Below are 26,428 nucleotides of genomic sequence, written 5' to 3'. Positions count from 1 at the left end.
AGCAGAGCCGCTTGCTTACCTTCTTGGCCAGCAATGCTACCAGATGCGGAAGACGCTCCTTTTGAGGAGTCACCCGGTTCATAGAATCATAGAATCATAGAGTTGGAAGAGACCGCAAGGGCCATCCAGTCCAACCCCCTGCCATGCAGGAAATCCAGATCAAAGCATCGTCGACAGATGGCCATCCAGCCTCTGTTTGAAGACCTCCAAGGAGGGAGACTCCACTACACTCCGAGGAAGTGTGTTCCACTGTCGAACAGCCCTTACTGTCAGGAAATTCCTCCTAATGTTGAGGTGGAATCTCTTTTCCTGTAGCTTGCATCCATTGCTCCGGGTCCTAGTCTCTGGAGCAGCAGAAAACAAGTTTGCTCCCTCCTCAATATGACATCCCTTCAAGTATTTAAATAGGGCTATCATATCACCTCTTAACCTTCTCTTCTCCAGGCTATACATCCCCAGCTCCCTGAGTCGTTCCTCATAGGGCACGGTTTCCAGACCTTTCACCATTTTAGTCGCCCTCCTTTGGACACGCTCCAGTTTCTCAATGTCCTTTTTGAATTGTGGCGCCCAGAACTGGACATGCTGTATCCCTCGCACTCCCATAATGACACCACTAGCCCTGGGCTAAGGCAACCCTTGCCCTGGCAAGACTTATGATGCACACTCAGCCAGCACTTTCTAAGGCAAAGGGTGAGAACCATGCTCAGCTCCGCTCTGGGCCCACAACAAACTCCAACTCTCACAATTCCATAGACTTGAGCCAGGACACTTAAAGCAGTGCCAAACCGGGTTATTTCTGTAGTGTGGATGCAGCCAGTCTCTCTATGGACCTTACCACACAGGGCACAGAAGTAGGGTCAGTTAGCATTGGTTGATGCGTATTCGTGTCATATCACATCGTTCATTCACACCCGCGCTCTCTGAATACGCTTTGCCAATTCGTATTTGCGTCATATCGCATTGTTCTTCCACACCTGGGCGGCCTTCCGAATCGAGGTTTTGCGAATCGGCCAATGCGTATTCAGGCAAAGTGAGGCAAGTGCAGATTGGATAACCACACCAGCCCAATACAATGTGTATTGGCCGATTCGCATCGGCAGCCTTGCGCATGCTCTGTGGGGCTCTGAACAGGGGCAACATTTTTAACTTCCGGGGTGAAGAATGAGGACACTGTTTAGCGCGTAATATCGCGAGAATTGCTGCCTTTAGCCACTTACAAAAGGGGTATGCACCATCTGTGTGTGTGTGTGTGTGTGTGTGTGTATGCACACACATAAATACATATATATATATACACACACACACACACACACACACACACACACACATACTTATATATATACACATAGTGGTAAAGCCAAAAGTGAGATGCCTTTTTTATGTGTACACACACATTTGTCTGTATGAGTGTTTATACACACACACACACAGATATACACACATATACACATAGTGGTACTGCCAAAAGTGTGAAGACGTATTTATATGTGTACACACACAGCTCTGTGTGTGTGTGTGTGTGCCCGTGTGTGTATACACATACATATACATATATACACACATATACATATACATACATATATATATATATACACACACACACATATAAACTGTGGAGCAGCCGAAAGTGTAATGCTGCATGTATATGCTAACACACACACACACATACATATACATATACATATATACACACATATACATACACACACACACACACACAAACTGTGGAGCAGCCGAAAGTGTAATGCTGCATGTATATGCTAACACACACACACACATACATATACATACACACACACACACACACACACACACAAACTGTGGAGCAGCCGAAAGTGTAATGCTGCATGTATATGCTTAGACACACATCTTTGTGTGTGTGTGTGTGTGTGTGTGTGTGTGTGTGTATATATATATACACATATACAACAACCCCATAACACCCCCCCCACAATAACAACACCCCCCACCACACACAAAAGGTTTCTGCTTTATCTCGGTCAGTGGAAAAATGGCTCCCCAGCCCCGGCAGTTGTCCTGAAAGGGGAAAGGACCAACGGAAGGAGATGGGGGAAATTCCAGCACAGCATCATGGGAAATTTGTAACCGGTGGTCTTCAGGAGAACCAGCGGATTGGATGTACACACCAGCCAAAGCAGCAGAGGTTTCGCACTGGCCATTAATACGGATCCCGCCGATCCACTAATTTTGCGCACTCGCAAAATGGAGGAGCCGGCTGCCTTCAGTTTGGAACCCAGCTGTGAATATGCACATTATATCGCATTGGTCAATGCATATTCTGAGCTCACAGGTGTGGAACACCAATGCGATATAACGCGAATACGCATCGACCAATGCGAACTGACCCTACTTCTGTGCCCTGTGTGGAAAGGTCCTATGTAGAGGGGTGCCAAATGAACTCAGAGGCTGCAGATTCTAACTGTTGTTGTTTTGTGTCTTCAAGTCATTTCTGACTTGGTTGTTGTGTAACTTCAAGTCATTTCCAACTCATGGCAATCCCAAGGCAAATCTATCGTGGTGTTTCCTTGGCCAGTTTCTTCAGAGGGGGTTTGCCATTGCCAGCCCCTGAAGCTGAGAGAGTGTAACTTGCACAGGGTCACCCAGTGGGTTTCCTTGGCTGCCCTAAGGTGACCCAATAATAGTTTTTTGTGGGTTTTTGAGGCTATGTGGCCGTGTTCTAGAAGCGTTTATTCCTGACGTTTTGCCTGCATCTGTGCCAGGCATCTTCAGAAAGCACCATTGCTTTCTCTGAAGATGTCAGCCTCAGATGCTGGTGAAACGTCAGGAATAAACGCTTCTAGAACACGGCCACATAGCCTCAAAAACCCACAAAAAATTATTGCATCTCCAGAATGCCTTCAACTTCACATTGACCCAATAATGTTTTTGCTTTCAGAGGAGGTTTGCCTTTGCCTACTCCTATGGCTGAGAGTGTGTGACCTCCACAAGGTCATCCAGTGGGTTTCATGGCCGAGCGGAGATTCAAACTCTATTCTCCCAGTGTCATATTGCAACACTCAAACCACTACACCCCAGTGGCTCTTTACACTTTGGATTTTTATCTAGTTCTTTCATAGTTAATCTTTCCATTAGCAATACCTTGCAATACAAGGTGTTGGTTATCACCTATAAAGCCCTAAATGGCTTGGGCCCAGGGTACTTGGAGGACCGCCTCTCCCCATACAGTCCGCCCCGCACTCTCAGGTCGGGCGGGAAGAATCTGTTAAGAGTTCCTAAGTCGAGATACATCTCATCTTCTCGAAGGGCATTTTCCATCTCAGCCCCACAGATTTGGAACTCTCTGCCCGACGAGCTCCGCTCAGTCACCTCTATAGACTTGTTTAGGAAAAAGTTGAAGACCTATTTTTTCCGACAAGCTTTCCCCCATGTTCCTTAATTATACCATCCTTCCTCCCCTTGTTGCACATTTGTTCGATCCAGCTATTGTTTGTACTGGGGTTTTTTTAATGGTTTTATGATGTAATGTTTTAGGTTGTATTCTGAAGTTTTAATTGGTGCGGGAAGATTGTTGGATGTTACTGGGGATATATGTTGTTATTTCACTGTATTATTTTTGTATGTTGTGAACCGCTATGATCTACCCAGGAATAGCGGTATACAAATAAATTTTTATTATATTATATTATTATAATCTTCTTCTGATTTCTTGACTGAAGGGATTTGAACCTTGGAGTCCAGCGTTGTATGCCAGCATTCAAACCACTGCACTGCACTGGGCCATATTTCTTGAGTATGCACAAATAAATTCAAAAAGGCTTATTCTGGACCTTGAGGAAGGTGAGGATTTTTTTAAAACAACAACAACCACCACCTTATGACTCAGAATCCTCCCCATCATAAATGACAAAGATTCCAGAAGGTGCATGAGGAAGGAGCTGGATTAATGTCGTCACTATGTATGTATGTATGTATGTGTACAGATATCCCTCCACATTCACTGGGGTTAGGGGTGATGGACCCTCATGAATGTAAAAAAACAAACAACCCAGTCTGGCACCTGCCCTGGCTCAAGTCTATGGAATTGTGAGAGTTGGAGTTTGTTGTGGGCCCAGAGCGGAGCGGAGCATGGTTCTCACCCTTTGCCTTAGAAAGTGCTGGCTGAGTGTGCATCATAAACCTTGCCAGGGCAAGGGTTGCCTTAGCCCAGGGCTAGTGGTGTCATTATGGGAGTGCGAGGGGTGCAGCATGAACCGGGTGGCCAACTTCCAGCAGAGTTGCGTTGGAAGAGCTGGAGATTCCTAGTGATGACATATTAATCAAATCTGCAAATAATCAAATCTGCAAAAGTCAAAGCTGCAGGTGTGGAGGGCCCACTGTATATAGATCTATCTTGATCTAAATAAAGACTTTTTTGTTTTCTGAATTATCTGAAACTTAATTTTAATATTGTTCAAAGATATAGCTGTGTTTGTCTGTAGAATCAGTTGTAGATAGATCTTGTAGCACCTTTGAGATTAACTGAAAGAAAGAAATTGGCAGCATGAGCTTTCATAGACTTCACTCTACTTCCTCAGACTGTTGCATAACTTGAGATTTGTTCATATGTATTACCTGTCTTTACAGTTTTGTGTTTTAATTATATAATTTGCTTAATTGCGGTACAGTTTTACCCTTCATGATTTTTTTAATTGTACAGTCCGTCCTTGCCTTACGTGGGGGATCCGTTCCGGATCCCTCTGCGTAAGGCGAATTCCGCCTATGCTCGAGCCCCATTGGAAACAATGGGGCTCGTGCGCGGTGGCGCGGTGGCGCGGTGGCGCAGGTGCACGTGGGGCGCAACGGGGGCGCGCACCCATTCAATTGAATGGGACACGCTGCCCCTTCCGCCCGCCCGCGCCCCGTGGCTTGAGCGTGTATGCTCAAGGTCGCGTATGGTGAGCCCGCGTATGGCGCAGGCGCACTGTATGCCATTGACAGGCTTTAATGTTGAATGGATGATGTCTGCAAAGCGCCATGTAAATGTATGGCGCTGTACAAATAAACACTCCTCCTCCTCCATGGCCTCTGGGGTTCTCTTCCAGGTCTTTATAGGCATGCTTAAATACAGATTGATGGAGCAGCAGGACCTCTGAGGCTTCCTTTCAACTCTGCCATCCTTGAGGGATGCTTGAGCAGAGAACTTCCAGCACTGAGAAGGTTGCCTTGGACTACATGACCCTTAGGACCCTTTCACCTTTATGCTCCTACCAACTGAGAGGGGAGGAGTGGACCTCTCTCATGGAGGGAGGGATTGCATAAGGAGTTTGTGGTTGGGGGCGGGGCTGAGATCCAGGAGGGGGCGTGGCGGAGGGCGTGGCCTCCGAACTGAGCCAGAGGGGTCCAAAGAGCGCCACCCAGAGGAGCCTCCAGGAAGGGCAGCTCCAGCAGAGAGAGGCAGGGAAGGTAGGAGGGGAGGAATGAAGGAAGGAAGGAGGCAGCCGGGGAGGGGACTGGGGTCTCTCTCTGCCTCGGACCGAGGAGGGGACTGAGGAAGAAGAAGAAAAAGAAGGGAGGAAGAGGAGGAGGAGGAGGAGGGAGGGCGCCGCCCGCTTGGCTCCCCCCATCTCCCCTCCCTCCTCCCCTCCCTCTTTCTCTCCTCCTCCCTTCCTCCCCTTCCCCACTCTGGCCGCCCTCCTCCTTCGGGCCCCTTCTCTCCATCCCTCCCTCCCTCCCTCTCCGTCCTTCCTTCCATCCCTCTTTCAGTCCCTCGCTCCTTTTCCTCCTCTTCCTGCTCTCCATCCTTCTCCCTTCCCTCCTCTCCAGTCTTCTCTCCATCCTCCTCTTGTTCTCCATCCCTCCCTCCCTCCCTCTGTCCTTCCACCTCTCCCTCCCTTTCTCTCCATTCCTCCGCCGCCCTTCCACCCAGCCCTCTCTCCTACTCCTACTCTCAATCTATCCATTCCTCTCCTGGTGCCTCCCTTCTTCTCTTGCTCTCCGTCTTCTGCCTTTCTCTCTATCCCTCCATTCTCTTCCGGCTCTCCATCTCTCCCCTCCTCTCCATCCCTCCATCCCTCTCCCAGTCTTCCCTCCTCCTGCGTCTCCCTCCCTCCCTCCACTCCCCTTCCCTCCATCACTCTCTCTTTCTCTCCATCTCTTCCCTTCTCTCTATCCCTCCATCTCTTCCTGCTTCGCCCTCCACTCCCCCTTCTCTCCATTCCTCCATCCCTCTCTCAGTCTCTCCATCGCCTCTCTTTCTCTCCTCTCCATCCCTCTATCCTCCTCTTGGTCTCCATCTCTCCCCTTCTCTCCATCCCTCCATTTTCCCCTTTCTCTCCTTCCACTCCCCCTTCTTCCCATCCTCTCCTTCTCTCCATCCCTCTCTCTTTCTCTCTATCCCTCCCTCCCTCCCCTCTCCCGGCCCCTCCCTCCGGAAGCCCTCCTCCTCCTCCTCCTCCCTTCCCTCCTTCCTTCCCTTTTTCCTCGTGGGCTGGGCCTTTCCTCCTCCTCCTCCTCCTCCTCCTGCTCCTTCCCTCCATCATGGCGGCCAAGTCGGACGGAGGCTTGGCGTCGGGGGGCTCTCCTTCCTCGTGCTGCTCTTCTCCGCCGCCTTCTTCCTCTTCGGGGGCCACTCTTCGGAGGGAGGCCCCGGGACCCCTCGGGGGCAGCCTCTCCCGCCCCTCCCGCCCCGGACCCGCTGCTCCTTCCTCCTCCGCTGTCAAGAGCCCCAACCCGGGCCTCCCCGCCCCTCCCGGGCCGGTGCTGGTGCTGGTGCCCCCGGGGGGCTCTGGGTGCGGATCCGGAGGCGGAGGGCAAGGCCTGGAGGCCGTCCCCGGGGCCCCCCGCCGCCGCCCTGGGGCCCGCTACAGCGCGGGGGACTGCTGCTGGGTGCTGGGCGCCCTGCTGGTCTTCTTCTCGGACGGGGCCAGCGACCTCTGGCTGGCGGCCCACTACTACCTCGGCGGGCAGCTCTGGTGGTTCGCCCTCACGCTGCTCTTCGTGCTGCTGCCCTCCCTCGTCGTCCAGGCCCTCAGCTTCCGATGGGTCGTCTACGACTTCGCCGGCAGCGCCGCCCCGAGCCCCGCGCCCACGGCCCCAGCCTTCAGCACCAAGGACAGCGGCTCCGCCAGCGCCAGCGCCTCCCCCGCCCGGCCGCCAGGGGGAGCCCCAGGGCACTCAGCAGTCGCAGCCCAAGGAGCAGCAGCAGGAGGAGGAGGAGGAGGGTGCTGCCGGCTCTGCGTCTGGCTCCTCCAGTCCCTCATCCACCTCCTCCAACTCGGACAGGTCTGGAGGTAAGGGGCCAGGAAGGAGGGGTGGGAAGGAAAGGAAAGAGAACGAGAAGAAAGGAGGGAGGGAAAGGAAAGGAAAGAGGAAATGGGATGGGATGGAAAAAAGGAAGGAAGGAAGGAAGGAAGGAAGGAAGGAAGGGAAGGGGGAGGGGGAAAGAAAAGAAAAGTGATAAAGGGAAGGAAGGGATGGATGAGAAGGAAAGAAAGAAAAGAGAAGGAAGGAGAGGGAAAGGAAGAGAGAAACGGGAAGAAAAAAGGGAAAGGGAAGAGATGGAAAGGGCAGGAAGGGAAGGGGGTGGAACAGGGAAGGAAGGAAAGAGAAAGGAAAGAAAGAGAACGAAAGAGAAGGGAAGGCGGGAGAGGGGAAGGAACGAAGGAAGGAGGGAAAAGCAAAGGAAGCAGAGGCAAAGGAAGGTGGAAGGAAGGAAAGAAAAAAGGAAGAGAAGGAAAGGGAAGGAGGGAGAGGGGAAGGAAAGGAGGGAAGGAAGGAAAAAGAAGGAAGGGAAGGAAGGAAGGAAGGGAAAGGCAGGGAGGAAAGAAAGGAAGGTAGGAAGGGAAGGGAAGAGAAGGAAGGGAAAGGGCGAAGGAGGGGGGCAGGAAGGGAATGTGAAAGGACAGGGAAGGAAGGGAAGGGAAGAAGAGGGAGGGAGGGAAAGAAGGAAAGGATAGAGAGGAAGAGAAAGGAAGGAAGAAGGGAAGGGGTGTGGTCTCTGTTGCGCCCCTTGGTGTGTGTATCTGTCTGGGGAAAGGCAGCCCCCTCCTGCTGCCCCCCAACCCGAGGGAAGCCAAGGGGAGGGCGTTTGGTGGAGAGGGCCACGCTGGGGGGCCTTGTTTGTTCCTCGGGAGGAAAAAGAGAAGGGCTTCCCCTTGGCACCTCCAAGTCTTTTTGCCAGCCCCTGCCCCCGACACGTGTTGAGAGGCGTGGAGCCTTCCCACGTGCAGCTGGCCTTCCCAGGCACCTGCTGCACATTGCCCCTGGCGTGCAGAGAGGAGCCTTTGCCATTCTCTGCCTTGCCTTGCCTTGCCTCTAGGGACTGGACCAGGGCAGCCTTGCTCCTTCTTCTCTGGAGCACCCCTTACTCCTTAGGAAGAGGGGGGGGGCTCAGGCATGGCAAGGGGGCAGTAGAGACCCCTGGCTTTCATCCCACCAAGGCCCACTTGTCATTCCTTCAGCTCTGGAGAGGGCAGCAGGGCTTGCAGGGGGCTGGACAGCTTCCCTTGACCCTTGGTCCAGGCCAGGATGGGGGCCAGGTTGCAGTCCCTACTCCTTGGAGGACAGAGCCACAGCCCCCCCCCCCCACACACACACAGGTTTTGTTGGCAGGAGACATCACCCTCTTTCTCTGGGGTCTGTTGGGGAGGGACGTTGCCATCAAACTGGATGGGGGCCTTGGGTGATTGGTAGGGCTGTATTCAAAGATATAGCCATGTTAGTCTGAAGAATCAGTACATAGAGAGATCTCGGCTGCATCCACACTGGAGAAATAGCCTGGTTTGGCACCTGCCATGGCTAAAGGCTATGGAATTCTGGGAGTTGGAGTTTGTTGTGGGGCCTTCCTTCCTTAAGCTCCACTCCGCTTTGGGCCTACAACAAACTCCAACTCCCAGAATTCCATAACCTTGAGCCAAGGCAGGTGCCAAACCGGGTTATTTCTCCAGTGTGGATGCAGCCCATGTCGCACCTTTGAGATTCACTGAAAGAAAGAAGTTGGCAGCATGCACTTTCCAAGATTCCAGTCTACTTCCTCAGATGCTACAGTTGTTGTTGTTGCTATTATTGTTATTATTTGCAGTCCAAAGGCACGCCAAGCGGGGCCCTCCTCATCTGGCAGTGCATCTCTTTCTCTCTCTGTGGGGCAATGCTTGAAAGCGCTCTGCTAAATCTGATTTATTGAAGACACTGGAGTTTATCACACCAGAGGAATTTCTCTTAATTTTAAATGAAAAGAAAGTGAGGCCAGAACGCATTCACTTAAAGTCGCTAGTTTAGCAAAATTACATGAAATCTCATTGCATTTGAACTGGCTCCCCATTGCCCAGAAATAGCATGCCAGTGCCCAAATTTGTGTGTGGCGGTCTGTCACACAATAATGTTAAACCCCATGATTGCGGTCAGATTGCCATTGGATTATACTTCCAATTTCCCTTGTCTGATAAACTCCACTGCACTGTGAGGAGAGGGAAGAGAACAAGGCAGCAAGGAGTTAGAAAAGGCTCTATGTTCAAGGCCCAGGGTAGACTGTGTGTGTGTATGCATGCCCCACGCTGTGCAATGAAATGAAAGGTCAGAGGGCTATTGTGGCTTTTCCATGGGTGTCCGTGTGTGGCTGGGTGGGCATTCATTAGATTTCTTGCTGCCTTTGCCCATTCAGCGGGAACTAGGAAAAGGTTATGAGGAGTCCACAGGGTTATGGCCGCCTTGCTAGGTGAGCCAGGCTTGGAGGGATGCAAGGAAGGCACTTTAATTGCTTGCAAGGTAAGGGCCAGGCAAAGACCTGCCTCTCCAGGGCTGCTGCACCATGTGGCTTTCCAGGGCAAATGCTCATAGTGATGATGGGGATGATCATGATGATGATGATCAGTGTGATGTGGCAGCTAAAAAGGCCAATGCTGTTTGAGGCTGCACATTCAATAGAAGTATAGTGTCTAGATCAAGGAAAGTAATAGTGCCACTCCATTATGCTTTGGTCAGGCCCCACCTGGAATATTGCATCCAGTTCTGGGCACCACAATTCAAAAAGGACATTGAGAAACTGGAGCATATCCAAAGGAGGACAACTAAAATGGTGAAGGATCTGGAAACCATGTCCTATGAGGAAAGACTTAGGGAGCTGGGGATGTTTAGTCTGGAGAAGAGAAGGTAAAGAACTGAAATGATATCCCTGTTTAAATATTTGAAGGGATGCCATATTCAGGAGGGAGCAAGCTTGTTTTCTGCTGCTCCAGAGAACAGGACCCAGAACAATGGATGCAAGCTGCAGGAAAAGAGATTCCACCTCAACATTAGGAAGAACTTCCTGACAATAAGAGTTCTTCAACAGTGGAAGACGCTCCCTCTGAGTGTAGTGGAGTCTCCCTCCTTGGAGGTGTTTAAACAGAGGCATCCAGCCATCCAGGCCATCTGTCGGGGATGCTTTGATTGAGAGTTCCTGCATGGCAGAAGGGGGGTTAGACTGGATGGCCCTTGGGGTCTCTTCCAATTCTATGATGATGATGATGATGATGATGATGATGGAGCAATTTCAGCAAACTGAGAAAAAAAAATCTCAATGAAATCCCCTTAGGTAGGACCAGTGTAGCATACTTACAGAAAGGGATATTGCTTGGAACGTGGCAGATTATCCCACAAGACCTCATAGAATTTTTGGACAGGTGTCAAATAATTGATGGTCAATTATTGATGGCCAGTGGATGATCAAGAATTGGTAGTCATCCGAGTAGAATTTGCAAGAATATTGTCCATTATACCTTTTTAATTTTGGATTTAATTTCTAACTTTTTTCTGCTTGCTGCCTTGTGCTTCTTAGGGAAGGAAAATGTAGGCCCTTAGGTTATCTTTGGTCACGGTCTTCATTTTGCTCTGTGTGCATCTGTTGAAAGTTTAGAGAGCACACTGGCTTTCTCTCTTTGTAAATAAGACTGCGTTCTGCCTGGATGAAAGTGTTTCAGAGATGTATGTTGTGACAGTTGTGGTACTTTTCTGCCATCAATATGCACTAAAGTATGTTCAGTTGATTTGATCACAGGACTGGTTATCGGTTGGACTGTTCTGTTTTCCTGATTATCCTGAGGTGCTAACAAACATGTTTCATTTGAATAAAGTCTATTTTGTTTTGTTTTAAAAAAGAAAAGAATTGGTAGCCATTGGTAACCTCTGGTGGACCATCAAAGCAATGTTTATTAGGGTCATCTTTGTTTATAGAACACCTTTTCTCCAAAAATGAGACTGAGATGCGTTCCCTGCCCCCCCCCCCCCCCGCCACCGACTATATTCCTCATGACTTTTGAAGAATTCCCCATGCGCTGAGCATGCCCCTTTATTGCATTCTCTCAGCATCTAATCGATGGCTGACTTCCTTCAGTGACAGGGAAAAGGTGTGTGAGTTTTATGTTCCACACACAGAGACACAACAACCAGGGAAATCTTTACAGGGTGGTGCTAAGAACCTCCAGCACCGAGCACAGTCCAAAAACGGAGAGCTCAGGCAGCCTGGTGAGGTGAGGGTGAATTGGTCACTTGGTCACTCGGCTGAAGTGAGGACAGGAGGCACAACTGGTGAGATTTTTCTTCTAAGCACCTTACTCCTTTCTGTCCTTTCCCATCCTTTTACTAGATTCCTCCAGCCCCACATCTGCTCCCAAGGGATCAAGGAGTGCATCCCCCATACCACCCAAAACACACTCAGTTTCTTTGGAAAGCTAAGCTGGGTTTGGCTTGGTTATCATGATCAATACCAGATATATGCATATTGTATTTTCCTTGGGTCTGAGACTTTTCTCCATCTCTAGGAAGGCGAATCTTGCCAAGGTTTGCTTTGGGGTCACTGTAAGGACGTGATGGCATATGGCAACAACAAAGTTAGTCCTTTGATAGGACAGCAGCAAGAGAATAGGATAGTATAAGATGGGTGACACCTGGCTTGACAACAGTACAAGCAAAAGGGATCTAGAAGACCTGTTGTTGACTCATTGTGTGGCTTCAAGTCATTTCTGACTTATGTCAAACCTAAGGCCAACTTATCATGGGGTTTTATTGGCAATATTTGTTTGCCATTGCCTTCCCCTGAAATAGAAAGCATGTGCCTTCAGTCTTAGTAGGCCACAAGCTAATCATGAGTCAAAAGTGTGACACAGCAGCTAAAAAAGCCAATATGATCCTAGGCTGCATCAATAAGAGTACAGTGTCTAGACTGAGGGACATAATAGTGCCACTCTATTCTGCTTTGGTCAAGCCTCACCTGGAATTATTATTATTATTATTATTATTATTATTATTATTATTATACTTTATTTCTAAAGCGCTGTAATTATACACAGCGCTGTACAAAGTCGGAATACTGTGTCCAGTTCTGGGCAACACAAATCAAAGACAGGGACAAGCTGGAGGGGGTCCAGAGGAGGGCAACCAAAATGGTGGAAGGTCTGGAAACCATCAACCCTATGAGGAGAGACTTAGGAAGCTGGGATGTGTAGCCTGGAGAAGAGATGGTTGAGAGGTGATATGATAGCCCTGTTTGAATATTTGAAGGGATGTCATCATGAGGATGGAGCAAGCTTGTTTTCTGCTGTTCCAGAGACTAGAACACAGAACAATGGATGCAAGCTATAAGAAAAAAAGATTCTACCTCAATATTAGGAGGAATTTCCTGAGGGCAAGAGCTGTTCAATAGTGGACCACACTGACCAAAGCAGAATAGAATGGCACTATTACATCCCTTGGAGTGTGGTGGAGTCTCCTTCTTTGGAGATTTTTAAACAGAGGCTGGGAGGCCAACTGTTGGGAGTGCCTGTGTTCCTACATGGCAGAGTGGGGTTGGACTGGATGGCCCTTGGGGGTCCCTTCCAACTCTGTGATACTGTTATTCTAGTACAGTGATCTGCAGATTGCGCTAAGAGAAGGTCCCATGGTATAAGACCGTTTCCTATGTTCTTGACATTTTGTATGGATACCACCCTATCCTTATCAACACACAGATAACACTGTCTGTTATCCCCTCTATTGTAAACCGCTCGGATTCCCAGTGATTGGGCGGTATATAAATAAAACCTATTATTATTATTATTATTATTATTATTATTATTACTTGATCCTCCCGATTTTAAAAGCTAAGCAGTGTTGGGCTTGGATGGGAGATTGTTCAGGGATGCTCCAAGGGGTTTCCAAGTAGGGCTAAGAAAAAAGCCCATCTGAGCCCCTGGCAAACTACTTCTCCCAATCAGAATGGACAATACTAGGCTAAAGGGAGCAAGGGTCTGGCTCAAGATTCCTCTGTCTGTCAGTTTCATAACTGAGCAGAGACTCAGACCTGCCTGAAACCTAGAGAGTTGCTTTTGCCAGTCAGGGTAGATAACACTGGGCCTAAAGGGGACATGGTCAGACTCAGTGTAAAGTAGCTTTGCCATAATTCTCTTCCACAAAACCAGGACAAAAAGGTATACAGGACTAGATTGGGTGTCTTATTGACAGCCCCTCCCCAAATAAAAAGCCCAAAATACACAGACCACCACCACAGAGGGAAGGAAGGAATAATAGAATATATGCTGCTTCAATCAGCCGGGACATTTTTCAGACACTTCAGTTAGTGATTTTCCTGGTTTTTTTGGTACCAATGGCAACTCTAATGTAGGCTGCATCCACACTGGTTTGGCATGGCCTTAACTGCCCTGGCTCAAGACTATGGAATTCTGGGAGTTGGAGTTTTTTGTGGGCCCCAGAGCAGAGCAAACTCCAACTCCCAGAATTCCATAGCCTTGAGCCAGGGCAGTTAAAGCCATGCCAAACTAGGTTATTTCTCTAGTGTGGATGCAGCCATAAAGAGGTTTCTTGTGAGCTGGGTGATAAAGTGGAGTCAGGTTAAGAGACAGAAGAAGAGAAAGGAGGGGGACTCACACCATTTTCCAGCATCTGCTTCCAACCCCAGGGCACTTGGGCAGGCGATCCTTTCCCGGCAGGCCTCTTTCCTCAGGTTGGATTATGGAGCTGCCCTTTAGCTTTCTGCACCCGAGGGGTCTCCAGCCTCTGAGCTCCCCCTTACCTCCTGTTTTCCCCACCACCACCACCATCCCCATAGCCACCCAGTCTCCCCCATCTGTGTAAAAGATCTCCTGATGAGGAGAGCTGGAGCTGGCGCAGGAGACAATGGTGAATTCCTGAAAGGCAGCCTTGCCAAGCTCTTCATCGATCGGGGCGTCTGAGCGACAGAAGCAATCTTTCCCCTTGTGTTCTTGAGTCCGGGCGTGAGGCCTTGTCCTCTCCCAGCCAGGGATTCCATGTTGTGCACATATGTGCACGTGCTTGTGTTTGATTGAATATATTTTTAAAAGTCCAGTTTCAAAGAAAAGAAATAGAAAGGAACATGAGAGAAAAAGAAAAAGATCAGAAAGAGGAAACAGATAGGGTATGAATAAGGGTTAGGGGTAGAATTCAGAGATATAGCCATGTTAGTCTGTAGAATCAGTATGTAGAGAGATCTTGTAACACCTTTGAGACCACCTGAAAGAAAGAAATTTGCAGCATGAGCTTTAGAGGTAGAGTATGAGTTAGATGTAGGGTATGGATAAGGGTTAGAGATAGAGCATGAATAAGGGTTAGGCCAGTGGTTCTCAAACAGTGAGGTGTGAGACTTAGGGGTCCCTGTCCCTTCTCTTCCCTCTTCTCTTTCCAGACTTTTTAACGTGTAAAATGTACACATGCCTTGAGTTAAATACTGGAATTACTTCAACAAACTTGCAATTTGAACAATGTTATTTCCTTGTAAAATGTTAAAATATGAGTATATATGAATGTGCAAATGAAAATATGAATACAACATAAACAAACTATTTGTATTCATATATTTGTTGAGTGTGGGGGCATGTGTCTGTGTGCAGATTCTAAAGGGGGGCTCCCAAGGGTAAAAAGCTTGGGTACCATTGGGTTACCACTGGGTTGGGCATATATGCTGAAAAAAGATGACTGTATTTCCATACACACACACAGACGTATTGAAGTTGGTGTCTAATGTTGCTATGTCGCTAATGCATTAAGAGCTTCTGGTTGTTGGTTGGTGTGTGTTGAATGTTTATCTTTTCAACCTTGGAGTATAAAGTCTTTTTTGAACTGTGAAAGCCTGTAGGATTTTGTTGGGTGTGTTCTCTATTGTCACTGCTCTATTCAGGTGGGCCACATGCTTTGGGGACAGAACACAGATTGCTCAGGACTCAGGCATTCATTCCCTGTGGCATTTTCCATTCCTGTTTGTAAAGTACAGGAGGCTGGATCCTCTCCCATTCATGTTTCCAGCCCATTCTTATCACAGCTGCAGACAAGGGAAATTGACAAGGAGCGTGCAACAGTCTTGCTTTCTTTCATAGAGAAATGCAACCTCAGTGGATTTCAGCTGTTTGCAGCATCATGTACATCTGAATTTCCTTTAGAAGGGGGAAGGGGAGAGGCTGCGTGCAAAGCTTGCAGAAGAGGGCTGGCAGATTTCCTTTTGTGCTGTTCACCATTGAAGTTTGTGTGCAAGTGTGGGTTTGTGTTTCTCTCTTTCTCCGTTTGTGTGTAGTTTTGTTCTGTGCTGTTTGGACACGGTGGAACTCCCAGCTACTTAGCCACAGTGCGGAGGGCTCAACAGTTGCAAATGGGTGGAGAGCAGCTTGCCAGCGGTGAATAGAGGAAATTGGATCACTAATTGCCAGCTTGAGGAAAATTGCTGAAGCTTCTGAAAGCGTGCGGAGTCAAACCTGGGCATGAATGAAGACGGAGGGCTTGCTTTTGAGCTGAGGCTGACAGGATCAGAGAACTGAAAGGGATGGGCGGAGGGTCCGATTCACAGTCCCAGAAAGCAAAAGGAACATTTTGAAAAGAAAGCAACATTTCATTTGCGCATGCACACTTGGTGCCCCATGAGTCTACTGCAAGTTGCCTTTAACCCCAGGAGCTAAAATTTCATAGCAAGGAACAATTGCCAGAGGTTGAAGTCAACTTGAGGGCAGCCAGGGGTGTCACAAGGGGGTTCTGGGAGTGTGAGCAGCACCAGGAGATATCCTAAGAGGGGGTGATCCCACTGCACCCCAAATATCTGTCTTTGGCAGCAATGGGCTGTCTGCATCTCTTTCAAATGCTAGACCTCTGTGGCAGAGATGATATGAGTGGGGCGAGGCTCCGTTGGAAGAGAGGTTCAGTTTTAGATTTGAATGGCACCTTACATTTTAAGTTAAGGGTTTTCCATGCAAGTGTTGGGTTGCCGTGACAAGCAAAGCACATTTGCTGAAGTTCATCCATATTGTGTGCCTCCAGGTCATTTTTTAACGTATAGCTACTCTAACGTAAAGCTATCATAAGGCTTTCTTGGTACCTTTTTTCAGGCTGAGGCTGACAGGTTGTGACTTGCCCAAGGTGACCCAGTGGGTTTTGTTGTGCTTAAGCAGGGATTTGAACCCTGGTCTCCCTGAGTCATAGCCCAACTCTCAACCCACTGCACCACGCTGTCCCTCAGAAAGGAGGTGCCTCAGGTTTATTTTTTTTTAATTGTATTCTTTTAATATTTTATCCAAAAACACCACATCTCACCAAATTTTCACTTTAACCACATGAAGCTGTATGTATGTATGTATGTATGTATTATGTATATGTAAATGCATTTACATATACATAAATACATACATATGATATTGTAATTTCAACGTATAATTTTAATTATTTATAGCCAAACTATTGCCATTGCATTCAGCGTAGTACGGGAATTACAACTTGTGAGCAACATTAGTACAAAAACATGACTAAGGACGAGGAGGTCAGTGGAAGTGTGTGACACCATGAGTTACCACACCGGGTGACACCAACCTCTGTGACGCCACTGAGGGCAGTTAACAACAAGCTAGAAAGTCATGCCTGTTGGCTTCCAAGTCAGTGGGATGGTGAATTCCCTCTGGGGTTTCCTCAAGTTCCTAACCCTGTCCCCCAGTGAGCCTATTTGGTGGATGGGGTTCAGCAGCTTGGATCCATCCATTTTCTGATAGAGCCCAGAGCAGGTTCATTGTCCACTGACCCAGAAATCATCAGTTGCCACTGCTGCTAGAAAAGAGACAGCAGACACCACAAACTCCCGGCAGGGTTGGGAATAAAGGAACCCCCCCCCAAAAAAAATGGTTGGGACCCTGTTGGTGTTTTATTAATATTGACTGCACTTGAGTCTACCTCAACTGATGGTGACCCTGTGGGTGAGACTTCTCCAAGCCCCCGGAGTCCATCTGTCTGACATGTGGTCTCCCTCTCTTTCTGCTTCCTTCTGTCTTACCAAGCATTATTGTTCTTTTTCCAGTGAATCATGCCTTCTCATGATGTGGACAAAATATGACAGCCTCAGTTTAGTCATCCTGGCATCTAGGGATAGTTTGGGCTTGATCTGTTGAAGGACCCATTTGTTTGTCCTTTTGGCTGTTCACAGTATCTTCAGCAATCTTCTCCAGCACAACATTTATAGATGGCCCTCCATTTTTGCGGGGATCTGTCCTGGACCCCACCACGCAAAAACGGAGGCTTGCACACATTCAAGCCCCATATCCCCCCCCAGGCACACTGCCCTGGTGCGTGCAGCAGGCAAGTGTGCCATTTAAAATAGTGGAGGTTGCCCCTACATAGATATTCAAGGGCGCGGTTCTCAGATGCGCAAGTTAGGAGAGACAACTGTATTTGTTTTCTGTCTGCTTTCTTCACTGTCCATTTCTCACATCTGTACACGGTGATGGGGAATAGAGTGGCTTGGACTATCCTCACTTTAGTATTCAGAGTTATACCTTTGCTCTTTAATGTCCTGTCCATTTCTTTTATTTTGATCCATGAGGAGAAGCGGGTAAGAAATAAATATCATCATCATCATCATTTCATTACTGTCCTTCCCAGTCCTAACCTTCTAATTTCTTGACTGCAATCTTCATTCTGATTAATGTTGGAACCAAGGTATGGGAACTCTTTAACTCAGGGGTAGGCAACCTGCGGCCCGCGGGCCAAATGCGGCCCGGCGAGACCTTGGGACTGGCCCCAGCCCGGTCCTGTCGCCAATTGCCGCCGGGGCCTTTAGCGTCTCACGCAAGGGGCATGATGGGGCAATTGTCTATAGAAGCCTCAGAAACATGCATTTATCCTAACATTTTTTTAAAAATCAGCAAATTTTTTCGCATGACCTCCATTTTTTATTTAAAAAGTGCCCTCCATTTGAAAATTTTGTCCTACATTTGTCCCGGTTTATTTATTTATTTATTTATTTATTTAAAATTATTTAATTGTTTATTTTTTTGGCTTCGGCCTCCCAGTTGTCTGAGGGGCAGCAACCCGGCCCCCGGCTCAAAAGGGTTGCCTACCTCCGCTTTAACTGTTTCGATTGCCTCATTATCTAGGATTAACTCTTGTAGCTCTTCCATAGTCATTGTTTTTGTTTTCTTAATGTTTAGCATCAAGCCTACCTTGGCACTTTCCCCCTGGTCCTTCTTCAACCATGCTTGAATCCTTGGATAAAAAAATATCCATGGATAGGGAGAGTCAACTGTAACAAGAATCTCTTGGAAGAAGTGTCTAGATTGATGGAAGTAATAGTACAGTAATCAGTCTATTCTACCTTGGTCAACCGGAATACTGTGTCTACTTCTAGGGACCACAATTCAAGAAGGATGTGAACAAACTGGAGCGTGTCCAGAGGAGGGTGACCAAAACGGTGAAGGGTCTGGAAACCACCATGTCCTATGAGGAGCAGTTTAGGGAGCTGGGTAGGTTTATCCTGGAGAAGAGAAGGCTAAGAGGTGACATGATAGCTATGTTCAAATATATGAAATATATTTATATGATGCAATACTGAAGATGGAGCAGAGCTCTTTTTTTGCTGCACCAGAGACTGGTAGGACACGGAGCAATGGATGCAAACTCCAGGAAAAGAGATTCCACTTAAACATTAGGAAGAATTATAGTTTTTTGTGGAGTTTTTTTGGGGCTATGTGGCCCTGTTCTACAAGAGTTTCTTCCTGAAAGTAAGAGCTGTACAATAGTGGAAGATAAAGTATAGTAGAGTCTCCTTCTTTGGAGGTTTTCAAACAGAGGCTGGATGGCCATCTGTCTCAGGTAGTGCTTTGGTTGTGTATTCTTGCATGGCAGAATGGGATTGGACTAGATGACCCTTGAGGTCTCTTCCAAATCTAAGATTCTAGGATATCTTTCATTCCTAGGATTGCCATAAGTCAAACTTGACTTGAGGCAGATAACAAGAACAAATCATGTTTCATTCTTTTCTTCTAAACATCTCCATCTCCCTCAATCGCTTGCACCTGGATCCTATGTACCTGGTGAAGAGCTGGATTAAGAAACCAGAAGAGAAATTGGAGTGAAGGCTCCCGTTGGGTCCCTGGGCTTGGCCCTCTTCCTTCCTTACTCAGCTCTGCTTGGCAGGGCTTTAAGCCAATTAAAGCGGTCCCTCTTTGCAAAGCCCTCCCGGTCATAGTGGCTACTTGAGCCCTGTATCAGCCTCGGCCTTAATCTTGGGATTTGTGGCACTTGCTCCACTGACCAGTTAAATGCAGTTTGCTAAACCCATTAGCGAGGCTGGATTTGGTACGGAAAGGGGACGGCTCTTTCGAAGAAGTGATGAATTATTACTGGCGGAAGTAGGCTTGGGAAGAGAAGAGCACCAAGTGTTCTCTCTGTGTTTCCGTGCCTCTGTCTCTCTCTCTTATCGCACACACGCACACATACCTCCTGCATCACATAAGCTCCTTTTTAGCATACTTCTGGGGATGTTGCCTATTATATGCAGACAGTTTGAGGGTAGAGACAAAGCCCTCTGATGGAAGACATTCTCTGAATGCTGAAAAAAACTGAGGTTCAGTCCCCAGTCTCTGACCACAGGATATTTTGTTTTCAGGAACCAGGTGTGTAAGTAAATTATTATTACTGGCTTGGTTAAGTCACACTCTCTTAACCTCAGAGGAAGGCAAAAGCAAAGCCCTTTTGAACAAACCTTCCCAAGAAAACCCTGTTATACGTTCTCCTTAGGGTTCCCATAAGTCAGGAATGACTTGAAGGCACACAACACCAACAGAGCTGAATTGCACCATTATGCAAAATTTGTATTCTCAGACGGAGAAACTGAGACATAGCTATGTCATTGGGCTCACTGCACAAATGGAGCCAGCAGTGTGTCAATGCACAACATGTCCCACTGCACAATGAGGTACAGTATGACCCCTGTATTTGCAGGACTGGTTAGTGCAATTTCACTTATCTGTATCTGGGGGAAAGACCTCTCTAGCCATCTAGGAATCCTCCAGCATGTCTCCAAGGTCAGCATCTGGTGGAAATATGGGGTTCACCATTATTCACTATTTTTGCTATCTGCAGTAAGTCTGGGAACATATTCTCATAGATACGGGAGTCGTACTGTATTTTGCACATTGCCCCATTGTGGATCATTGCAGTTCATGAGCATGGTTGCCTACTGTGTCAGCAGTGTTGCTCCGACATGTTGAAAGTATGCGTTACAGCCTCTGATGCAGACTCTTGGCTAGTATCCAATGTGGGTAAAATCTTTTACATCTCCCCAATCACTCTGCTGCCAGACTAAAAAGACAGTAGAGGTTGAATCTCCCTTATCTGCAAAATCCAAAACTGCCCACATGGGTGAATCATAGGATCAAAGAGTTGGAAGAGACCCCAAGGACCATCCAGTCCAACCCCATTCTGCCATGCAGGAACTCTCAATCAAAGCATCCCCGACAGATGGCCACTCAGCCTCTGCTTAAAGACCACCAAGTAAGGACACTCCACTACACTCTGAGGAAGGAGTGCGTTTCACTGTCAAACAGCCCTGACTGTCAGGAAGTTCCTCCTAATGTTCAGGTGGAATCTCTTTTCCTGTAGCTTGCATCCATTGTTCCGGGTTCTGTTCTCTGGAGCAGCAGAAAACAAGCTTGCTCCCTCTTCAATATGGCATCCCTTCAAATATTTAAACAGGGCTATCATCATATCACCTCTTCACCTTCTCTTCTCCAGGCTAAACATCCCCAGCTCCCTGAGTCGTTCCTCATAGGGCATGGCTTCCAGACCTGAGATAGTGCCACAAACTTTGTTTCATGTGCAAAATAATTTAAAAAAAATAGTGTATATAAAATTGCCTTCAGGCTATGTGTGTAAAGTGTATATGAAGCATACATGATTTTTGTGTTTCGACATGGGTCCCATCTCCATGATGAAGATACAAATATAACAAAATCTAAAAAAATCCAAAATACTACGACCCCCAAGCATTTTGGATAAGGGAAACTCAGCCTGTACAGGCATATTTCAGTTAAAGCGTCTGACAAACAAGCTTCTTTTAAAGAAACTTTGAAATACCCACCCAGTCACCCCCTTTTCCTACCTTATCCTCTGTCTAGCTGGGCATTTTTAGCAGCATTGACATTGGGAGAACAGTGAAGAAACGTCGTTTCAGTATCAGATTACAGCAGTGTATCTGCAGTCAACAATGCAATAAAGCTTGAGCTGGAAAAGTGTGGGATCCTCCATCTGATCCTACTACACTTGTATGTGTTCACCTACAATAGGCAAGGTAATCCAGAAATTGCCTCCAGAATCAGGGCAATAAGGGAAGAACAGATAAGCCTTTTTAACCACTACCCTCAGTGTATTTTTTTAAAAGGTGTAGATCTAGAAGTTCAAGCATTAAAATGGAAATAAGAAAAGTGGAAATCTAGTAAAAGAAAAAAAAAACTAGTAAAAGAAAGTAAATCCCTGCATAAATTTTAGGAAGATGCTTTAGAAGGTTGAGCATGTTGTTTTTTCTTATACAAGGCTCTCCTTTCCTGACTTGTTCATTACACTGTTAGTTTTGGTGAAAGGTTTGCTGAGACATATTGAACTGCTATTCTTTTTTGCAGTACAAGAACCTAGGCATTATTTTCATGTTAGTTCTGCCTTTGGCACCACATTTTCTGTTAGAGAAGGAACATGCAGGAACATTTCTAGTTCATTAACTGGAATATACCCAACTAGGATATGGTTCAGCACCCTGGAAAACTTGGTATTTGTAGGGTTTGGGTTCCAGGACCCTCTGTGGATACCAAAATCCATGGATGCTAAAGTCCCATTAAATACAATGGATAGTAAAATGGTGACCCTTATAAAAATGACAAAAATCAAGGTTTGCATTTTGGAAAGTATATACGTTTTGAATATTTTCAGGCCATAGATGTTTGAATACAAGCATCATATTGGATATGGAGGGCCAACTATATGGTTAAACTATTTACTCCATGCCAGCAAGTTGATTCTGATCTATAACAAGGCATTTTTAAAGTAATGGTTCTGTGTCCAAATGGACAGCCAGTCCTGGTGTTTGGATACCCAGAGTATGTGTGCAGTGAAGAAATAATGCGGTTTGACACCACTTTAACTGCCATGGCTCCAATCCTACAGAATTGTGGGGATTTAAGGTTTTGTGACACTATTTGGTAGAGAAGGCAAAAGACCTTGTAAAACTGCCAGTCCCAGGATTCTGTAGGCTGGAGCTACAGCACTTAAAGTGGTGTCCAATTGCATTATTCCTATAGTGTAGATCAAGGACGTAGACAAGGGGGGGGGGGTCTTGGGGTCCGGACCCCCCACCTTCCATTAGAAAAATGAATGGTGCGTGCTGCTGTGCCACCGCACTCAAGCCCCATTATAATGGTGGCACTTAGTCTGGACCACCCCCTTCCTAAAATCCTGGCTACGTCCCTGTGTAGATGCACCCTTCGCCAAGTGAAGCATACACCTGTATTTTGCAGGGAGCCCTGCCGTTCCCTGGCACACCCCTCTTTCCAGCTTCCTTACTTTTCTTTGAGTCTCTGCTCCTAGCAGCCTCTCCAGAACATTGCAAAAGCCTTGAAATAAATATTGCACTCCAAACAGATTTTGGGAAGGAACACAGCACATTTGTGCCATACTGAATCGTTGCATAATTAATCAGGGATTGATAATAATACTTCACGGGTGGCTCCTGTGTTTCACATGAGTGGGGCCAGAGTCGGAGAAGTGCCAACGTACAAGAGAGTAGGGAGGGATGGAGCCAGTGTGCTTTGCCTGCCATTGTGTGCATCCCCCACACCTGCTGTGGGGCGAAACCACAGATCCCTTGTTACAGCAGGTGTGGAGGTGGGCGGGTGTGAAGAACACTGGTGGAAGGAGGCAGAAGCTCAGTAAACACGGCCCTATTCCTTGCATTTAAAACAGGGCTGGGCACAATGTGACACACACCCTGGGGCCATATTTGTGACTCCTCAGTTAGATATTTCTTTCATGACCTCCAACATAACCCAGCCCCCAAACCCAGGTGTGTGGACAAGTAACTTCAGAGTGTGGCCAAGATGGTAAAAGTTATTAAGGAGGGAGAACAGACAAACCAAGAGAGGGTGCAGCAATTTGCTTTTGCCTGAGCTTACGGGGAAGGTCAGAATTCCCCCTCTCTCTGAAGTTAATTGAGTGCAAACTACTTTTGTTCTAAGAACTTCATTTGCAGCACCTGAAGTAAGCTGAGGACACAGAGGAAAAGTGGGAGGAGGTGAGAGAGACCGTGAATTGGTTTGAACCGGTTCAAATGACCCTGGTCCCCACTTAATCCGAATTGCTGAAGTGATCGTGAGGGGGGGGGGCATGTGCCAGACCCATTTAACTCGCGTCTTTTTTATGCTGATATTTTCCGCTTCTTTTTCGATAAATCGAATCTGCGAACCACATGTGGATCGGAATCAATTTAAATTTATCCATTGGTCGGTTGGAACCAAATCATTTTGAATCGATTCATTCATGAATGGGAACCACAAGTGGATTATTTTAGAGGGGAAAAATGTGATCGGGGCAAATGTAGTGGGAGAAAATATAACCGGGGCAAATGTAGTGGGAACCATGCTCCGCTGTTGAATTGATCCATCGATTCTGATTTATTTGTAAGCAGGAATGGGAAGTTTTAAAGCAGCTGAAAACTGGGAAGACAGGTGATTAATCCAGATTCTCTCTGCCAAATCAAAACAGTTGGAAGGTATGCTTTTGAAAAATTTGCTTTCTTGGGATGTGGGAGACAATTTCCCCCTTGTAAAACAGGCTTATGACCTGGCCCTAAATTTGCTGGCTGCAAAACCAGATGAAATTGCCCTGCAAGGTCCCTAGCTATGTATTTATTTATCTTATCTAGCTAGCTATCGCTAGCTATCTATCTCTAGCCCTTCATATGTTTTGGATTTCAGGAAGTCCTTGCCTGTATGGTCAGTGCTCAGGAATTAGGGGAAATGAGGTCCCAAACATCTGAGGCACCAAACTTCGAGACCCACCGATGTAAACTATCTGTGGTCATTATTTTTGTTTTCTTAATATTCAGCTGCAAGCTTGCACTTTCTTTCGTATCTTGCATCAGCAGTTGTTCCAAGTCTTTGTTCTTTCTTCAAAACATGGTCAACCAACTCTGTTATATTGGGAAGACTGGCATCTCACTCTTCTGTGTTCAGCAGAGTTCTTGTCCCGGATATTTGACCCCAGTCCTGCCCTAATGTTGGTAGACATTGACATGCTGAGGGCTTTGCATTTAGGACCACTGTAGCTGTGAGTCTGGAGGGTAACTTCATGTCGACAGGGAAGTGATAGGATCTAAACTGACAGCAGCCGATGGGAAACATGATCTTGGGTTTGTGGTGGATAAGGCAATGAAAATCTGTGCAGCCGTTGCAAAAAAAAGGTTTAGTGCACGGAGGTAATGAGAATAAAAAGTAAACCTGCGGCTGTCATACAGGCTGAGTCTCCTTTATCCAAAATGCTTGGGACCAGAAGTGTTTGGAATTGCAGTTTTTTTTTGGGGGGGGGGCTTTTAAAATATTCACATATTCCTGCATACTTTGGAGATGGGATCCAAGTCTAAACATGAAATTCATTTGTGTTTCATATACACCTTATAAACATAGCCTGAAGGTCATTTTGTACATAACTTATTAAAATAAGTTTGGGCACAAAACCTTAACATTAGAAAGCAAAGGCGTCACTGTCTCAGCCACTCTTGCGGATGATTTTGGAGTATTTTAGTTTTCAGAATTCCAGATAAAGGATCCTCAGCCTGTTTTGTCTTTGTCAAAGGCACTGGTCCATCAACTGTGCATCAGCTGGGAGTAACACAAGGATGCAGTTGCAATTCCAACCTGGTCATGGGTTTTCCTTACTAGTTGGCCTTGGCTTCTGTTTTTTCTTTGAAAGATGTTACTGAGATCATTGCTCCAATGAAACTTGCATTTTTTCCCCTTTTTGTATTTTTGTCTGTTTGTCAGCCTTCTGGGGAGGCTAAGAACCAGCACAGAAATAAGTGATAACATAATTCCTGGCAAGCGCCTGATGCAGATTAAGGCCTCCTGCTATCAACATCTGAATGAGCCTAATATTTTGCCATTAGCGTCTTTTTGCTGGAAGACTTTATGCATTGTTCGTCTATTGTTATGCTTCCCCTATGTTTTCTGAGTGATAAGAAATATCTGGGTGCAGCACTTACTGCAGTACAGTACTTAGTTTTGGAATCCTTTGGTAATAGATCAGTTGCTATTCTATAATATTTGAATTTATTTACCAATATTTAAGGCAAACATAGGTGGGCAAGGCAGCTTAAACTGCACACATGCAGAGAGGGATAGTCAAACCAACATGAGGAGGAACTTCCCAACAGTAAAAGCTGTTTGACAGAGGATTAGACTTTCTCAGAAGGTGCTGGAATCATTTTTTGTTGGAGGTGTTTAGATACAGATTGGAGACCCACTTGTCGTGTTTGTGTTCGCTCTGGATTTTTGCATAGCAGAGGGTTAGACTATATAATCCTTGGGGTACCTTCCACTTCTTCAGATCTATGATTCTATGGTTGCAGAAGATACAGATCAGGACAGAAAAGCATTTTGATCATTTTGGCATTCTAGCAGAAAATTTCAATTTCTTACCTCCCCAAGACAGACCACAGAGTTATAGCGCTATGATTCCACTTTAACTGCCATGGCTCAACCTTATGAAATGCTGGAGTTTGCAGTTTAGGGAGAAATATTTAGATTGTGAAGTCAAAGGCTTTCATGGCCGGCATCCATAACTTTTTGTGGGTTTTTCAGGGTCTGTGTCCATGTTCTAGAAGAGTTTCTTCCTGATGTTTCACCAGCATCTGTGGATGGCATCATCAGAGAATGCATTCTCTGAAGATGGCCTTCACAGATTCAGGCGAAATGTCAGGAATAAACTCTTCTAGAACATAGACACAGAGCCCAAAAAACCCACATCAAGAAACCCCAATATTTAGATTTCTCAGCCAGAGAGTTCTAGGCCATTGCCAGACTATAAAGGAGACAGTCATGGCAGTCAAACTGGAATCGTAGCACTACTGTATAATTATGTTGTGTGAAATGTGCCCTGTGGTTCTTTCAGCAGAGAGAAACACTCCTGAATCCCC

The 26,428-nt window shown here is 46.7% G+C and overlaps 1 protein-coding gene across 1 annotated transcript in view; it reads left to right on the top strand.

Moving 5' to 3' along the window:
• Nucleotides 1–6,463: 6,463 nt before the first annotated feature.
• Nucleotides 6,464–26,428, top strand: part of XKR7 (XK related 7) — a 62,373-nt gene continuing 42,408 nt past the window's right edge. The window contains exon 1 of the mRNA XM_042464078.1: nucleotides 6,464–7,250. Coding sequence (XP_042320012.1) covers nucleotides 6,499–7,250 — 752 coding nt within the window. The 5' untranslated portion in view covers nucleotides 6,464–6,498. The remainder of the gene's footprint in view (nucleotides 7,251–26,428) is intronic.

The sequence above is a fragment of the Sceloporus undulatus genome, chromosome 4, assembly GCF_019175285.1.
Source record: "Sceloporus undulatus isolate JIND9_A2432 ecotype Alabama chromosome 4, SceUnd_v1.1, whole genome shotgun sequence".
NCBI lineage: Eukaryota > Metazoa > Chordata > Lepidosauria > Squamata > Phrynosomatidae > Sceloporus > Sceloporus undulatus.
The sequence above is the reverse complement of the archived record's forward strand: the minus strand, read 5'-3'. Positions and strand labels throughout refer to the sequence as shown.